This window comes from Nesoenas mayeri (assembly GCF_963082525.1).
Source record: "Nesoenas mayeri genome assembly, chromosome: 14".
Lineage (NCBI taxonomy): Eukaryota > Metazoa > Chordata > Aves > Columbiformes > Columbidae > Nesoenas > Nesoenas mayeri.
Window position 1 is genome coordinate 7225462 of NC_137556.1, and position 14021 is coordinate 7239482.

The 14021-nt window shown below is 54.2% G+C and overlaps 1 protein-coding gene across 1 annotated transcript; it reads right to left on the reverse strand.

Moving 5' to 3' along the window:
• Positions 1–369: 369 nt before the first annotated feature.
• Positions 370–13455, reverse strand: CDX1 (caudal type homeobox 1; the record flags this gene model as incomplete). The annotated part of the gene is made up of 3 exons (XM_080352996.1): positions 370–576; positions 778–923; positions 13029–13455. The coding sequence occupies 3 exons, from the start codon at positions 13453–13455 to the stop codon at positions 370–372; spliced, it is 780 nt and encodes a 259-aa protein (XP_080209122.1).
• Positions 13456–14021: the final 566 nt, after the last annotated feature.

The following is a 14021-nucleotide window of genomic DNA, read 5'->3' on the forward strand; positions in this document are numbered from 1 at the left end:
CAGGATCTCCAGGAGAACTGAAGGAAGTGTCCACCTGAAGCACCATAGGCGAGCCATCCTCCACCACCACTCCCTTCTTTCTGCTGACATTAAGGATCTTGCTTTGGGCAGCAAATACCAGAGACCAGACCAGTGTGTGTTTCCTACAGGAGAGCAATATGACCTAATCTATGGTATTTACATAGGAGAGAGCACACCAGCCCCTTGGGAAGGTGCTGGTGCCACCTTGCCCAGCTTCACCTGCTGCTCCGTTGGTTCATTCAGGGGCCATCATGTCTTTGGGAAGGGGCTGTCACTCCAGAGCACACGGACCGGCTGGGCTCTGCTGCATAGTGCTTATCTCTTGGTGTCTGTAGCTGGTAAAGGGGGCTAAGGCATGAACTCCTCCTTAATTGTCAGTGGAGACGAGGAGACGAGGTTTGGGGTGCTGCTGCTGCAGAGGCCTCCGATGGGTCCTGGTGTGCCAACAGACGGCGGGGTGGGTGTGGTGGTGCTGGTGGGCTGGCTTTGCTGCTGCATCTTCTTCTTGTTCACCTTCCTCTCCTTCGCCCTCCGATTTTGAAACCAGATTTTCACCTGCAGAAAGACAAAGACAGTGATGGATGCAGCTGAGGATGACAACCCTTGGGGCAGGGAGAGCATCCTGGGGTTTGGAAGAGAAGGTGAAGACATGGAGCAAGGTGAAACCACCTCTGCCTGCTTGGGCTTCAGCCCTTCCCCTCCCCAGCCCCATCTCCACCCAGGACGTGGGTTTTCCTGGAACACCACAGCACTGACCTGCCGTTCGGTGAGCCCGAGGGCAGCGGCCAGCTCAGCTTTGCGGCGGATGGTGATGTAGCGGCTGTAGTGAAATTCCTTCTCCAGCTCCAAGCGCTGGTGGTCTGTGTAGACCACCCGGTACTTGTCTTTTGTCCTTGTCTTGCCTGTCAGAGAGAGCAGAGAGGGGGTGAAAAGGGATGGAGAGGAGCGGTGGAGGGGTAGGAGCATCCCCAAGAGGATGGAGGAGCTATACAGGTGCTTGTGGCGAGCTCAGGAGAAGCTGTGAGGGTCCTACTACATTTAATGCACATCCTGGGTAGCATCGGGGTGTTTCTTCATGTTGGAAAGCACCTGGGCACTGCACATGGTTTAGTGCTAGATTTAGTTTATAATTGGACTTGATGATCTTAAGGGTCTCTTACAACCAAAATGATTCTGTGATTCTATGAAATTGCTTGGTGGAAAGAGGAGGGATTCAGAGGCGTCTCAAGAAGATGGACTAAGAGGAGAAGAGCTGCAAGCCCTGTGGTGGGCTGAGGACAAGCTGCCTGAAAAATTACAGCCTGGGAGGACTGAGGGAAGCCCAGCTCTTTGCCACGAAGCCCAAACCCAAGGTGCAATCACTTGCAGGCACTCAGATCAGGACAGGGACAAGATGGAAAACCCAAGGATGACAGCATTTCTCTGTCACCAAGAGGGTTATTTTTCTCATCCCCACACAAAGCTAAGATGAATAGCAGCACTTATTCATTCCGAGCAGTCTTTAAAGTTGCTCTGGAGAAAGCCTACATGGTGCCCAATCACTCTTGCGAACTGTCTCCATGGGCCAGCGGTGCTTGGCTGATACCAGCCCAAATCTTGCCTTAGGTCACCCCAGATCTGGACAGAGCTCGGGGCCATAGAGCTTCACATCTCCGTGCACATGGATGCACATCCTGTGGGACTGCAAATGGCACCTGCTGCTTTCTAGTCAAAAAATACAGTCACAAATAGCCCAGCAGGCTTCTCCATTAGCTCCTTCATCAATCTGCACACACACCGGGTGAGTGGCGGAGCAGGAGCCAGCGGCTTGAACTCCGCCTGTGCCGGGGGATGCGGGTGGCACTTTAAGGAAGGATGTCCATGCCTGGCAGTTTGCTGACAAGTCCCTGGTGCTATCCTCTGCAGAACAGCCCATGGGTGGGGAATAAACACAGCTGTGAATATTTGCTTCTCCACCCGAAATAACAAATTCCCGTTCCAGGGTATCGGGAGGGATGGAGTTGTGTGTTCAGCTGAGCAGCCACTGTCCTTCCGACTGGGAACATGGCAATTTGTTTGCCTGGCAGACACGTTTGTGCATCTTCTGAATTTCTTCTGCTGAGGGGCAGGAGCAAGCCCGGAACAGCTCTCTGCATTTCCCTGGGGCTGCCCGGGGTGTGCCAGCATGGGCAGGATACTGCCCATCCCTGCTGCAGAGGTAGAGGGAGGGATTTCTAGCGACCTGGCAACCCGTATACCCTCACCTGCAGCCTGATTCCCCTGGGAAACGGAATCTTTGTGTGACTGCCATCCTGCTCATCCATTCCTCCTAACAATTCCTTGGCACATCAGTCAGTTTGAGCCAAATCTGATGGACATCTGGGCACCTCAGCAATATTATTAAATTGTGACCATCCTGGTGGAAGCAGGAGTTTGGTTGGTGCAGAGCAAAACTGTGCTTCAGAGACTCCAGGGTGGACTCAACCCTAACCAGACAACAGAGGATGTCCACACAGCAAACCTCCAACCCTCAGGCTGCAAATCTGTTTCTTAACCAACTCAATTTTATTTTTAAGCATGTCTCTCTCCTGCTTCCCCATTGCAAGAAGACAGGGACTTTCCTAAGCCACCTCTGGTGCTGAAAGGTAAATGTAAAAGAGCATCGGAGACAGGACAAACTGCAGCCATGATACGCTGCGAGTGGTACAGCGGCTCCATTGGGATAATTTCCCTTGCTTTGTCCTGTGGGATGCCAAAAGGCAGCTGTTTTTCTACTAAATAAGCAAGAGCCAGCAAAGGTCCAGCTCCTGCTATTGGCCACCAGGCAAACCATGTGCAGAAATGCATGAGTGTATGTGTGCACCCCTGGGCGCATGTGGGAGCTGGGGTGGGCACAGGAGGGGTAGGACTTGACCTTAATGCTCCCAGGCACAAAAGCAGCAGCCCTGAAATTCAATTTGGTGCCCGATTTCTGTGACTGTGTCACTCTCCGTGTCCTCCCACCCTTGCTCCTGGCAGCAGGTGCTGACATGTGCTCAGCATGATGCGAGTGGCGCGATGCCAGCGGCTGTACGGGATGGCCAAGGGTCCTAGCATGGTCCCAAGCAGCACTGAAGCTCTCCAGCGATCCACAGGGAAGGGCAGATGCAAGGGAATGGAAATCAAATCTTCCAGCACCAGGGCTTGGTTTTTGCTACTGCCTGGTACTTGAGGGGTGTGATGAATTCAGTCATTGCTTTAGAGAGTGGGGAGCCCAGCGAATCCCTCCTCAGCACCTCTGAGAGCAAACCTGCCTCTGGCCACATAGTGTGACTCTGCAAGTAAAATTGGGGTAAAAAAGGTAATCTGACTAAGATGTGTATGGCGATGGATGCAGACACGAGGCTGAAGCACAGCGTCCAGCTACGGCAGCGTTGCTGGGTGTTGGTCTCCTCTCTGGCACAGCACAGGGCTGGAGCGGTGCCAGGGGCATCTGTCCCACGCGGGACGCTTTCCCACACTCTCCCCTCGCTGTCCCATGGGACCCCTGCCCTACCCAGGGGGTCGCTGCTGCCTCTCGTCACCCCGCAGGCAAAGGGTTCATCAGCACAAGAAGGACTTGTGCATCCCAGCCCAGGAGGGACCCATGTGGAATCTGCAAACACAGCGATTCCCAGGGAGTTACAGAATAAACCAGAGGCACCAGCAGAGATTTATGCAAGGTTTAGCAGCTCCATGAGAAACCGGCTCCCTCTGTCTCTGCTCCAGGCTCAGGGACTCCTACAAATTCTTTTCTTTCTCATATATTTATATATTTTTCTTTTTTGAAAGCAAAAACCTTTCTGAAGAGATAATGACATTAAAATTATCTTATTTGTGATATTGCTATTTGAATACCACTGCTTAGAGAAAAACCAGCTGAAAAGCAAATGAATTGACAGATCAAGTAAAAAAAAAAGTTAAAGAATAAAGAAATAAGGCGGTTTGTGAATACCACATATGTCACGAATTTCAGCAAGAATTATTATTTCCTGCTGCAGCTGTAAATAGATCCATCACGGCTTGTTCTTTGTTATTCCCTCTTCACCATTCATCCTTCATGAAGCCTCTGCTTTGCAGACACCAGCAAGCAGCTGCCATCTGAGCAGGGCATCAGTCTCTCGCTGCCCAAGATCAGGTAGCAAGGCCTCAAAGCAGAGGGCTCACCACCAAGCCAGAGATGGAAAGTTATTCATCTCAAATCATTGCTGGTTTTGGTGGTGTTTGCTGAATTTGGGAATGTACCGTGGGTGATTCACAAGGAAAAGAAAGGGATTTGCAAGAAATACTATTGACAATGAATAATTCAACTGCCTTGAATATGAATGCTGGGTTACACTTAGCTCTCTCCTGGAGACTTTTTATGGCTTTGTGAAAGGAAAGAGGAAATTTGGGATGAGCCAGCACAGCTCCTTATGGGGACCCCTCATACCTATGGGGAAACCCTGGTGCTGCAGCAGGGAGCGCGACCAAGCAGAGGGATGGAAGAGGGATGGAGCTGCTTCTGTGTTTCCAGTGAAGCCCTTCAGAGGTGGATGGGACCAGGACAGCCCGGAGCTGCTGTGCGAATGGGGTGTGTGGAGTGCAAAGGGGGTGCCGGTGATGCACAGCTGTTAGCCCTTCCCAACCCTGCTATGCATTTAAAGTCCCTTCTGCTTGTCCCCAGAACACCAGGCAAAGGTACTGCTTGGGCAGGCAAAAGGAGCCATTCGCAGGGCAAGTGGGAATGGTTTCGACTTTGGGATCAAGGCAGGGCCAATGGCTGCATGGGGAGAGGGTATCGTTACGAATGTTAATGTATAACCCTAATAGCACTCACCTGAGCTGCGATTAGATAAGGGAATAGCTTTAATGTGCTGTGCAAACCCAAAAGGACGCGCTCCTGAGTGTGCACGCACACGCACCCACACACGGGAAAGGGGACGGGTCCCGACCCCCAGCCCAGATCAGTTCCCTGCAGCAGCCCTGCCCGGGGATGGGGATGCTGGTGCTCCTGCCCTGGACCAGGTCTGGAGCCTGGCAGGGGAAGAGAAAATAAAGCCAAATCTCTGTTCCCACCATTCTGGCCTCTGTACCTTCATGGCCACGGCAGAGGCTGCCAGGGAGGGGGTAATTCACCCTCTCCAGCCCTGGCCTGCCCAAAGGATGGCTTTCAATAAGAAACTGCCCCAAACACCCTAACAGGTAGGCTGTAGGGTGATGGAGTATTTTGAAGCTGGCATTGCGCAGCTTTATTCGCAAAGGAATAGGGGAAGGGGCTGCTCCAAAACAGAGAGGAAAGAAGACCATGGGGTGGCAGTGGCACCTTGAGAGGAGGCAGAAAGTAGTGAAGGAACAAGACCTGGCACTGTGTTCCAGAGCTTTTCTTTTCCCCAGTTCTACAGAGCAACTCACCCAGCCCGGTGTGTCCAGCACAGCTAAGAGGGGGTCAGGCTCCATCCCCATCCCTGAGACACAGCGGGAGCAGCACAGCTGCCAGCAGTGAGGAGCATAAAGGTCTCTATTTCACAGGTCAAAGCAGCTCCAAATTGCAGCAGCAGCTCCCTGGGAAGCCGCTACGCAGCCATCAGGGCTCCGATCAGAGCAGCCAGGGTACGACAGCCCCAACGCGCTCACCAGAGCCACCGAGATGAGAGCCCACCGCGGTGCTGGCTGTCGCGCCCCAGCCGCAGAGGTCCCCGAGGCCTGGGGACACGGGCACATTGCACATTGCTTTGCACGGGAGGTGCTGGCGTGGGGGACGGAGGCTCGGCGGCTCTGCACGCCCCGCTGCACGGCGGCTTCTCGCATGACTGGCATGAACAGTCTGGGCAACGTGCTCCCGGAGCCACCTGGTGTGGTCTCACCTTCCCAGTGATGCTCTGACTCCATCTATACAACCACATCTGTCTATACTGGGTGCCTGGTTCCATGCTAGATGGCTACCCTACAATATTTTAATGCTGGGAAACATCAGATGTGAAAGTCACATCATCAGGGAGCACCAGGGAAAAAACTTGTCCACACTGGAGTTAAAGTGCAGTGAGACAGGGTGCAAGGCTGTCCCCCCACCCAGGGTGGGTGCTTCCTCCCCATGATAAAGCTGCTTCATTCTGAATGAGCAACAATCACTTGCAAAGAGGATAAAATCTTCCCATCCCAGAAGGAATCAGTGCTTTATCAGGATTTGCCATTCCTCCCCAGGGAAAACATCAGGGAAAACTTCCCCCCACCCCTGGCATAGCTTTAGCAATGCTACAGCTGGAGAAACTGAGGCACAGAAGCAGATGCAAAGCAGAGTGAAGTCCCAGGGTCAACACTGTGGGCTCTGATCACTGGTGGGACTCCTGTGTACCTTAACCCTCTGGTTCTCCTGCAGCTCCAGGGGGGGAACGCCCCACTGCAAAGACAGGAGGGCTGCCGGCAGAGCGATGCCCCATGACAGAGACACCAAGACCAGGAGAGGGCTGGGGTCAGCTCCCAATGCCCAGAAGCCTCTTGGCTGGCTGGAGTCACCCCATCTGGCAGCCAGATGTGCTCCAGTTGCTTCTGTGCAGAGGGGTCAATGCTCCCTCTGCCGAGCAGCCGTGCCACGCAGAGGTGATGCTGACACTTGGGACAAACAGCCCAGCTCATTTCACTGTCCCTAAACCTAATGGAAATGGGAACGCCAGAGTCTGCACTGACAGCGGCAGGGGCTGAGTCCCCGAATCCCTCCCTCTGCCTCTCCTGCCCCACACTCGCGTGTTCCCTCCCTTTCCCTCCAGCTTCAGCAACCAATCCCAAAGCACACAACCTCCTCTGTGGCCAGTGAGGGGGGATAAACCTGAGCCCCCCATCCTCCCTGAATGCTGGGAACCAGCAGATCAGGGTTTTCACAAGCCTCCCCCTTCCCATGTATGCTTCAATATTGTCAGCTATTTTTCCTCTACCGCAGGAAGCAGAGGGGTGATGGATGGGACGACTGGTGTGGGGCAATGGACTGGAGCCATGTGGCTTCCTTTATCACCGCCAGCGAGAAACAAACCCCTCTGGAGGGCAATCCTTCCCGAGACCCCTGCCTGAGACCACTGCTCTGCCAAAGGGCACTGGATTTAGACAACAGCTGGGTGTCAAAAACTGGTTGAGAGGAGCCACCCCTGCCACACTCTCCCCCACCCCCCACCGTACATTTAATGTGTCTGTACTGTGGAGGGAGGGGATGCTGAATGAACCCTCATGCAATGGATCCTCCCAAGGCTTCCCCAGCTCTGCTCCAGGTCGGGGAAACAGGCATTTCAGAGCTGTGGGGCTGAAGGCAGGACCCGTCTGTGCCTGCAGGCACAAGGAGCCTCTCCAAGGAGCCCAACAACCCTCCTGTACCCAGGGTAGCTCCTTGCATGGCTATTCGTCTGACACTGACCCAACCTGGGGATTTCTTCCTGGTGTCAAAGACTTCAGAACAAATGGTGGTGCTCCTGTGGGCACCCACTGGCAATAAAACCTGATTCAGCTCAATACGTCATGCACTGTCTATGTATCACTTAAAAATACACATCACTTGTCCTGATTGATTCCTTGTGTTCTGAACATAGAGAATTGAGCTTTATGCTTCAAAAAAAGCCCCACAGCTTTGCTATGTGTATGGCTGGGGGTTGCTTGCCTGGAGATTCACAGAATCATAGAGTGGTTGGGGTTGGAAGGGACCTCTGGAGATCATCTGGTCCAACCCACCTGCTAAAGCAGGTTCACCAGAGCAGATCTCACATGAATGTGTCCAGGTGGGTTTGAATGTCTCCAGAGAAGGAGACTCCACAACCTCTCTGGGCAGCCTGTTCCAGGGCTCTGGCACCCTCAAAGGAAAGAAGTTTCTCCTCATATTCAGATAAACCTCCAGTGCTTCGGTCTGTGCCCATTGCCCCTCATCCTATCATTGGGCACCACTGAAAAGAGTCTGGTCCATCCTCTTGACATCCACCATTGATATATTTATAAACATTGATGAGATCCCCTCTCAGTCATCTCTTCTCCAGGCTGAACAGACCCAGCTCTCTCAGTCTCTCCTCATAAGGAAGATGCTCCAGAACCCTGATTATCTTTGTAGGTTATGGGACTGGCAGAGCCAGAAGGCAGACACTGGGGTTTGGTGCCTGGCACAGCCGTGCAGGACAGCCCAGCTGCTGGGGAGGGGCAGAAACACGTAGGCAAAGAGCCGGATTTGGGGAGCGCAGGCCGGTGTGCGGGAGCACAGACTGGCCCTGGCTGGGCTCCGTGCTGCCGGCACCATGGGATGGGGCCAGCTCTGCACACACGCCCACACACGTGGGGTGAAGGCAGCCCTCCTGCAAGCCTCCTCCTCCTCCCAGGAGGTGCAAACCCCAAGGGGATGAGGAGCAGGTTGCTGGTGGTTGCAGTGAGATGGTGAATCCCCTATACAACCCCATGTTCTCGGACATGGAGCAACACAACAGGAGATGCTTTAATCTCAGGGGCAGCAGCCTGAGGCTGGGCGTTGGAGCAAGTATTTTCCAGCGCTGCGGTGATTCAACCCTTTATTTTGGCAACTGGCAGGTTCCTTCAGTTGCTCCCATGGTTTTATGAGCACCTAGATGAGCGTCACCAGCCAGGCTCCCGCGCCAGGTCAAAGACCACAGCAGCAGAGGATGGTGAGGAGTGCTGGGGTGGCGAGTGGGTGGGAAACCACCCGTTTCAGAATGTCACCTTCACAACAGCCCCATGGCATTGAGCTTGGGTCCAGCTCATCTGGGTCTGCCACCTGGCTGGATTTGGCTGGGCTGCAGCAGGAGGAGGAGGATGGTGAGGCAGTGGTGTGGTCGGCTGTATACCAGGGATCCTCTCCCCCTTCACAGCCTCATAGGGCTCAGCCCATCCTCACCGTGGGGCAGTGAGGGGGAAGGATCCAGCCCCTTATCCATCGATCGCAAAGCTAACAGCTCTGGCATGGGCGTCCTTGAAGGGTTCTCTGTAGGAAACATCTGCCATTGGCCAGAGGTTTAAAACGTTCCTGTGCTAATCCCAGGGTATTAGCCAGCCAAGCCCATCACGTAGGTACCGCTGGTGCTTCAGGAAAGCCCTTTTTGTTCAAGGAAAGTCGATTTTAGGAAAGTTTAAAAGGCCTGTACCTTGGCCAGCAGGCTAAGCGGTCAATAAATCCCAGCTGGGGCCAGGAGCAGGTTGTGGGTTAATAATTCAAGGGGAGAAGACTGATGGGCCTCAACGCATGCATACATGGAGGCACCTGGAGGAGTAAAATGTCTCACAGGGAGTGACTGTGTCCTGAAGAGAGGTCCCCCATGCAAGGACTGACCAGGGAAACGCACCATTCTACAGCCACTACCATCATTCTGAAATGTACTGTGCACAGCATGTACTCTACCTATCCAGGGAAAACGTTTCTGTTTCACTAACAGGTTTTTTACTCTTCCTTCCAACTTTCATGTACCTCACTAGGGCTGAACAAATAGAGCTGGAAAAATCAAGCTGGAAAGAGTGAAAACTGAGATGGAAAGCTGCACACCCACCAAATCACCACGTGCCCACGCTTGGAGCATTGCTCTTTGCTCTCCATCACCCCACAACCTGCCCGGGCATCATGGGCACTGACACCACACAAAGCACATTCCAAGGGATGCCCCAGTGGGACTTTCACTTGCAATATTTAGCACCGTGGCACTGGCTCGATTAGTGACCTAAAAGCCAGACCCGAGGCAGTATCTGAGGATTTGCATAACTAACAAGCAGAGGGTGAATTTCAAAGTTCAGCAAGCCACTGTTTCCAGCCGCCTTCCTGAGCTTTTTATAGAGCCAGGGTGCAATTCACAGGGAAGTTTGCAAATAATTGTGAATAAGGAGGAAGCATGAGGCTCTGACACGCTGCTTATGAAGATTTTATGAGCAGAAAAAGAGGTGACATCGGAGAGAGAAGTGAAGCCTGGGGACATCTTCCAGTTTGGTTCCCTTTAACCCCTGATTTCCAGCGACACTCTGGCGTCGCAGCCCCTTCTGCTGCAGGGTTATCTTGGCTCAGCTGGGTGAAGCACACACGCATTTAGCAACGGGTACTTAAATCATCTCGCTGTAAAGCCTGACTCTGCAGTGAGTCACTAGGAGATTTCTCAGTGATTTTTCTCAGGCTCTGAATCACATTTGCAGAAGCCCCAACACATTCATATTCCCTGCATAACATTTTCTCTTACCACCACACAGCTCTTTCCCAAAAGCTTTCAAACTGCAGCCAAGAGCTGTTTATACAAGGCAAGACAGAGAGGGAACCTTAATTTACAACCCTCCGAAGCATTATGATTTATAGCATTCACAATAAAACTGTTGATATTTATAGCAAAAAAGTCCGTGTATTCATTTCCTTTTCCCACTGCGGTGAGATAGGTAGTTAATCAATCAAGGCTGATTAAAGTCCAGTTTATTGATTTCAATAAAACAATTCATCCAAGAATTTCACCCTTATCTATGTCAAAACCATCTCTGCCCTACTCCCTTTCAAGCTCAATGGAGAAAGGTTTCTTCTTTATTTATTTTTTTAATTTAGAGGCAGCCATGGAAAACACAGGCTGCATCCCAGCATCTCTCAGCACATGTTCCCACTGCGGCCAAATCCTGCAGCCGCTTGGCACCAGCGGTGCTGGGCTTGGACCCACCAGAGACACAAGGACAGGTCCTTAATCTGCAAGTGCCTTAAAAAGGGACTTCACTGGTCATCCAACTTGGGGAAGCACCATAAGAATGTGGCTTTCACCCCAGCACCCATCCCTGCATCTCTGGGGCTGGGCTGGGGCAGCTCCTCGGCTGCATGCAAGGGGAACAAGGCTGACTTATTTCTCCCTTTGTATGCATTTAATCTAAGAGATACAAACTAAGCAACTAATGATATTTTTCCAGAATTCAATCAACTCAATTGTCATTTAACTCAATCAAAGGCCCTTTCAAGCCCCTGTTTTATCTCGGCCCCTCTGCTGGGTGTAAAACCATGCCCTTGATGCAGAGGAAAGGTGTGCTGTTGTCTTTCCCCCCTCATTAATTTTCCCCCCCACCTCTCTCCTCAGATGAAACTGAGACATTCGGACCTACGAAACCTGCAGATGTGGCAGGGTCCCATCTGCATTGGGGGGAGTGCAGGATCACACCTGCTTTCCACTGCAGAGCAGAGCGAAGCCTTCAGCCCCAGCACACCTGTGGGTCCCCATCACTGGGTACAGGGGAAGGCATTTTTCCTAAATAGGTATATTCAGTGATTAAAATGGGCCAGGAAATACCAGCCTGCCTCTCCCCTCCTCTTCCCAGACTGAAGTTGGTTTTTTTCCATTCATCGTGAGGTTCTACCTGCTCCACCACAGCCACTGCTCCTTCTGGGACAGCCCCATCCCCATCCCTGCCACACGGACCCGGTGAACACGAGGAGCTATTTTCCATGCTGGAAGAGACCCCAGGCAGCTCTGCATGAGCCTCCCTTGCATTAGGATTTTTGCATGGGACTTGGCAAGTGGGGTACCAGAAACAAGCCTAAAATTAAAGACACTTTGCAAACTGGGAGCCCTGGCCCCGATCCTGGGGATATGGAGCAGCAGTAACCAAAAGCAAACTCATCCCCAAGAGATGCCCAGAGCCACTCCAGTAGCGAGTTTGGCCCCAGCAGTGCTCTGTGGAGCTCACGGCCAGCACAGGAGAGGGAGAGGGGTGATGGGTCCGGGCAAGCCCGGCAGGCAGGGGGTCTTGCTGTGGGCAGGATGGGTCCGGGCTGGGCTGGCAGCAGCAGTCGCAGCCTGGAGGGGAAGATGAAAGGGCGCGGGCAGGGCAGGACAAAGGGCCCCGCACCTCACCTCGCTGCCAAAGGAGCCGGTCACCATCTCCATGACAAAGCAAAGCTCTTGTCAATTTGGGCTGGCCCCAAGGGGGGATCTGCCCACAGCCTTTGAAGTGGGCAGCAGGGCCACCCCGGCCAGCGTGGGCAAGGGGCTGGGGTCACCCAAACACTCCCCCCCTACCCCTAGGTCAGGAGTTCAGCGAGGACAGGACCCCGGGGACAAGGGGACAGGACTAGGTGAACAGCGCAGCCGCTCAGTGCCGAAGCCAGCGGTAGGCACAGGAGCGGGGACACGCGCTCACGCAGTGCATGGCACACACACGCTGTGTGCACGCACACATGGCGTGTCACACCCGGAGCACCCACATGCACCCTCCACGTGGCACCGTCCCCAATTACACCACACTTTGCACACACTTCATACACACACTCTGCACCTTGCACACACAGCACACAACGCACACACACACACTGCACCTTGCACTGTTCTCAACACACACCGCCTTGCACGCACACAGTGAGTGTGCAGCATTCCCTGTATGCTCTCACTGACGGTCTATACAGCAAGCCCCATGCACATATGCTGCTTATGGCACCTTGCACATGCACGCAGAGCCTATAGCACCTTGTGTGTACACCTTAAAGACATGCACATAGCACATGCAGCCCCTTCCCTCTACATATATGCGTATGATACCTTCCCTACACACATATATGCACACACTACACATGCACACAGCGTAAAGCACCTTACACACGCATATATCCACCCCCCATACGTGGGCTCTCACATGCAGCTGCACACCAGCTCACAGCCGCAGCCCCACACGCTTCCCCTTGCACTCATGAGACATCCCGTCCACACCCCCCTCGGGGCTGGTGGGACCCCAGGGGTCTTCTCCAGCTCTGCCCATCCAACATGGTGGTGGCAGGAGAGGGCAGGGCTGCAGGGACAGAGACTGGCCAGGGAAACCGAATTTCCAGCCATATAATCCCCGCCACTAGCAACACCAGTCCCCACCTCAGCCCCTGTCACCTCAGCAGTGGGATCCCCCTGCTCCTTGGGGTCCAGGGCCATACCGAAGGCAGGCCAAGCGTGCTGTCCCCTTGCCAGGAGAGCCATGGGAGCAGGATCCAGCCCCTCAGGATGTGAAGCCCAGGGATCCTCCGCACAGAGGAAGGCGCAGGGGTGCGGTGTTGGGGTTTTCCTTACCACTGCTGCTGGTGCTGGGAATGTTGCGTCTCATCCACTCATACGGGGTGCGTCTCTGGGCATTAGGGGAGAGCTGGGGGACCGAGCTGCTGATGGGTGGAGGCAGGAGTCCAGAGCCCGGGGGCTGGATGGAGTTAAAATCTGGGGGGCTGAATCCAAACTGCCCTGGGCTGGCGGTGGAAGGCGCGGCGGCGGTGCTGTAGGAATGCCAGTCCTCCTTGGCAGGGGTGTAGGGAGAACCCCAGGCGGCCGCTGGTTGCCCGTGGTGCGGGTCGTTGTTAATCCCCGGCACATGGTGGTAGCTGGCGAAGTCCGTGTACTGGGGTGGCGCCGGCACATAATTCTGGGGGTTGATGTTGAGGCTAGGATGCCGGACAGGGCTGGGATACATGTTGGTGTCCTTATCCAAAAGATAACCTACATACATCTTCCCTGGCCGGCTCCGCGCACATGCTGCACTGCCGTGCTGCCGGCTGCGGGCCGGTTGGGTTTGGCGGGGAGGCGGCCGCCCCTCCTTCGCCGCCGCTCACCTGGACGCCTTGGGGAGCTGTGTCCCAGGGCCAGGCACCTCCCTGCCCATCGGCTTTTATTGGGCCCAACCTCTTGCAGCATTTGCATTGAAAGGCAGGTTTGCATTTCAAAGTGCAGGAACCCCAGCAGGGTGAGGGGGGTGAATTCAAACCTCCCATCCCGGCTGCAGGGTGGCTGAGGTGGTGGGTGACCTTGGGGAGCACCGAAGACCCAACGTCCCCTCTGCTGTCACCACCCCACAGCTGTCCCCATGCCACTGGCCATGGTCCCTTTGTAGCAGCTGGCTTTGGGGACACTAGGGCATCCAGGGCGTCACCCACCAGAATGCCCCAAAAGTGCCCACCCTGTCGCTGCAGCCATCCGTACTCCAGAAGCAGGGTGCCTTGTGCTGAGCCCTTGCCGTCTGTGGGCAGGGGACAAGCTGGGCTGTGCCTGCCATCAGCCCTGTCCCCATGTTGGGGG